We start from the raw sequence: 4,427 nt of genomic DNA on the forward strand, positions 1-4,427 counted from the left end.
GGGGGGGGGGGGGGGGGGGGGGGGAAATCGATCTAAGATACGCAACTTCAGCTACGCGAATAGCGTAGCTGAAGTCGAAGTATCTAAGATCGAATTACCTGGGATCCACACGGCGTGGGATCGACGGCCGCGGCTCCCCTGTCGACTGCGCTACCTCCGCTCGCTCTGGTGGAGTTCCGGAGTTGACGGTGAGCGCTTTCGGGGACCGATATATCGCATCTTAACGAGACGCGATATATCGATCCCGGATAAATCGATTGCTACCCGCCAATACGGCGGGTAGTGAAGACATACCCTAAGTGCAATGTCAACAGCAAAAGCCTCGGGGGGGAGGGGGAAGAGATCTGGCAGACTGGGTCCAGGTAATGAGGGAAATTAATGGGAAGCTAGGTCAAGTCAGCAAGCAGAACGGTGTCAGGGAGGCAAGAGTGAAGGGAATAAAGGAGAGGGGAGGGAGCAAGAGAAACAAATGGATCCAAGGGGAAATAAGAGCAGATCGAGGAATCTCCCTGGAAAAGGGAAATGAGCTCCTACTTCTCTAACTGCACCAAGGTTGCACAGAGGGCTTTAGTTTCTGTCTGAGATGACTGTTTAAAGATAAGAATTCAGCCTTGACTAGTGTTCACTATAATAACTTCTCCCCATTGAGTGAGTTCTTGTCTCTAAGGTACTAATCAGTTCTAGAGAAGTGTAAATGGACTTGAGGCCAATTCTAATAGGACTGAAGTATTTATTGAGGGAATGTGGGGATTCAGAGGTGAGAGCTGTAACTTGCACAAATTTAGATTTTTTGCGGGATGGGGGGGAATCCAGGCTTTAAAAAAAAAAAAAAAAATCTAAAAAAAAAGAAGATTTCTATTTGTCTCACATCCTATGAAAACACCTCCTGAACGGCTTGCAACGAAACTATTTCAAACACTGAGAGCGTGACGGTGAAACTATCTTGACTAGTTTTCATTGTTCAAGCTGAGAGTTAAAAGCAAGCAGTATAAATAGTGAAAAACTGAGCTGCTGTAATTTTGTCTTAATAATCTAAATTACTACTAGCACAGAGAAATGCTCTTTCTAAATGGCCAATCTACAACTCTTCTGCTATGAGGCTGGCTTCATTTCATGCTCCCTCTCTCCCTAGTTCTATGAGACATCAGTGTCGGGGACTGGGAGAGAAGGAGCTTGTGCTGAGCAGAGGAATTGCAGGGGACATAATCAGCTCAGCAACAGCAGAAGGGTCTCTATGTGCCTTCGTTCCCCAAAATGTGGATAAAACCTTTGCTTTCTCCCACCTTTGGCAGTTCAGACAAGCTTTCTGAGGCATGGACTCTTTTACTCTGTGGATGTACTGTACCTAGCACAACGGACCTCAAACTTGGTTAGGACCTCTAGGTACTACTGCAATATACAAAAGAGCATTTACAGTAAGTTGGAGTAAAGAGAATGTGAATTAACCTTAACTGTATTACACAAACAACCACAAATGGTTCCATATACTATATTGTACTTCCTGTGAACATAATTTCTATTCCCAGCACTGCCTCAGTCCTTTAGAAACAGTTATCACTATCCTTCTTTGCTAACAAAACACCAAGTAGAGCCACTTTGTCATTACAGGGATAGTTTAGATTGTTTGATCAGGCTTTCATAGCAGCTCTGCTGTGGAGATAAAGATTTATGATTTCAACATCAAACTGAAGAGTTAGAAAGTACTTTCACCTATACCTGCCCCTGAGCCCCTCTGCCATTTTTTGGGTTTACAGTGATTTTCCTACTTTTCATTATTTTTCTCTCCTATGATGCTGTGCGAAAGACCCACACAAACAAGGAAAACTAATTAACAGAACAGAGGAAATAGTGAAACTGACTATACAAGGTCCCATTGAATTTTTTCCTCTCTAACCTTTCTATTATAGCAACTTTGGATTTAACCTGCAATAGCAGCACACAAGACATTTGGACAGAAGTGACTTTTTTTTTTAAGTTGACAATGCCCTGAAGCCCATAGGCTGTTTAGTATAAAGGATGTTTAGAATCTCATCAATGCAGGGTGAAGATTTAGAAAGTGAATTTTCATTGAAGGTTACACTCTGCCTATGTCAGGTGGTAGATGTCCACAAGCCTGTATCATTGATTTACTAATGCTGTGCATGTCAGCTGTCATAGTGGATGAGTTTACATTTAAAAAAAAAAAACGTGTAACCAGCAGTCCAGGATCTTAATGCATATGCTTGTTCTGTTGGGCACAGAAAGAGCTAAGCTGTCAGAAGCAGTTTTGCCACGTAAACACTGGAGCATGATTGCCCTAGCTGAAATAAAAATCGATAAACCTCTCAGTAGCAGATTCAGGTACTCAAGATTTAAAAAAAACAACAACAACATCATGCACCAACATTAGACTTCAGCTCCTCATGCTCTTGCTAAGGTGTACAGCTTTCAGTTTATCATACTTCTCAACCTTCCTTGACCTACAGGATGAAGTACCCCCACTAATGGACCCAAAAAGGCACAGGAAAATTACAAAGATACAGTATTTTAAATTGTTGGCTTTTTAAAGAGGATCTTTTCCTGTAACCTCACTTTCATATTCAATATTTTTATTTCTGTAAAGTGAAAGGAGATGGCAAATTTGAACTTCACCTAAGTCAGCTGACAGGTGTACTGACTATTAAAGCCAGGCCAAGAACAAAAACAGCCTGTTCGATAGATCCTTAGTAATGAGAAAGCTATGTCAGCAATCAAAATGAAGTTAAACAGCAAGAGTAGCTCAGAAATGTGTTCAGTACTTATCCCCTCAAACAGCCATGGGTCTGACGAGATAAGACCCATCCCAATGATGTTCACAGACATTTTGCTAAGATAGAGGGCCTTTGTAGCGCTGTATCAATTTTTGATTCATATTTGTCTACAAAAGACACCTCCTTACCAATAAGGAGGCAGCAAAAATCGCTGCCCCCTTGCATAGCAGCTACTCAGCTAGGTAGAAGTTTCTGTAGCAATAAGAGCCTCCATAGGCGTTGCACGTCAGGAGAGAAGCATCCTTTAATTACTCCCCTTTCAGGGGCAATGAAAACTGGCTGTACAGCCACATAACATCACTCTCCCTGAGTGTACACTTCACCCCGACCCTATGCTAGGAGTTGCCCACACCCCATCCGTGCCCTGACAGAAATCATTCTGGGAGCAGCTCCAGCCCCAACCCCAGTCCCCTCCCTCCATAGATCTCAAGAGAGGGACACGCCAGAGCAGATTGCTGCAGGCAGCGATAGGGAAGGGGGTGCATAGAGCTGGTTCCCCCGCAGACAGCGATGGGGGAGGGGGTGGGCGCGGCTGCCCCCAACGGTCCCTCCGCAGTCGCTGTTACTTCGCCCCCACCCCTTATTTCCAGCTGCAGACCCTGCCCCACCGGTCCCCCCCTTTCCCCAGTGATCGGCGGCTGCCTCCGCCCTCCTTACCGTGCTGGGTGAAGATATTGAAGCCGCTCTCCGCGGTGCGCCCGGCCGCCTCCCGCTTGCGGCCCGCGGGCCTGGCCGCGCTGCTCCCCCGCGCTCCCCTGGGCTGCTGAGGCGGCGGCGGCTGCTGCTGGAGCCCGGCTCCCGGCTCCCCGACGCGGCCCACCTGCTGGCCCATCCCCGCGCTGCCGTCCTGGGCCCCCGCCAGCCCTCACTCACATGCCGCCTCCGCTGCCGGCCCGGCAGGCGGCCTCCTGCTCCCGCGGCCTGGCGGCTCCCCACAGGGCTGCCCCCCGCCCCGCCGCGCTCCGGCCTGGGACTCACGGACTCGCCCCCTCAGCCCCCGCCGCCATCTTAACCACAGAGCTGCGGGAGAGAGGACAGAGCGGCTCCTAGAGACCCACCTCCGGTCCTCCAAGGGAGTCCTGCCACCGCCAACCCCCTGGCTCCACCCCTCGCCCCCGCCTTGACATCACCCAGCAACCCCCCGCCCTCCCCCTGACACCATTGCCCCTCCCTGACGTCACCCAGCAACACCCTGCCCACCCGCCCCCTCGCAGCCATCACCCAGCAACCCCTCCCAGTGACTCCCACCCCGACCACTCCCATCCCTTCCCTGCCAACCTCCATCCCTCCTTTCCATCCTGCACTATCCCCTTGACTACCCAGTAACAGACCTGACCTGCCCATCCCGTACCATCCTCCTCTCGATCCCCTGACCGCCCCTAGACCACACCTATTAACCTTCCCCACCTTTTCTATCCCCCCATTACCCCATCACCCACCTACAGTATCATCCTGACTGTCCCCCACTGTACACTGACTTGACCCCTTCCATGTTCTCCTCCACTATCTCCCCACATGGCTCCTACTAACTATCCCTGCTGCACTACCCTGTTATTCTTCTGTCCCATAGTGCTCTTTCTGAACACAAGCTCTTCCCCGGTTCTGTAGAACTCTGCCTGGGACACTTGAAATACTGAT

The 4,427-nt window shown here is 49.4% G+C and overlaps 1 protein-coding gene across 1 annotated transcript in view; it reads right to left on the reverse strand.

Annotated features, from left to right (window-relative positions):
• LOC112105863 (tyrosine-protein kinase ABL2) overlaps nt 1-3,723 on the reverse strand; it is a 79,469-nt gene extending 75,746 nt beyond the window's left edge. Inside the window, exon 1 of the mRNA XM_024198849.3 lies at nt 3,447-3,723. Coding sequence (XP_024054617.1) covers nt 3,447-3,621 — 175 coding nt within the window. The 5' untranslated portion in view covers nt 3,622-3,723. The remainder of the gene's footprint in view (nt 1-3,446) is intronic.
• Nucleotides 3,724-4,427: the final 704 nt, after the last annotated feature.

Source organism: Terrapene carolina, unplaced genomic scaffold (assembly GCF_002925995.2).
Source record: "Terrapene carolina triunguis isolate 2854851 unplaced genomic scaffold, T_m_triunguis-2.0 Scaffold210, whole genome shotgun sequence".
Taxonomy (NCBI): Eukaryota; Metazoa; Chordata; order Testudines; family Emydidae; genus Terrapene; species Terrapene triunguis.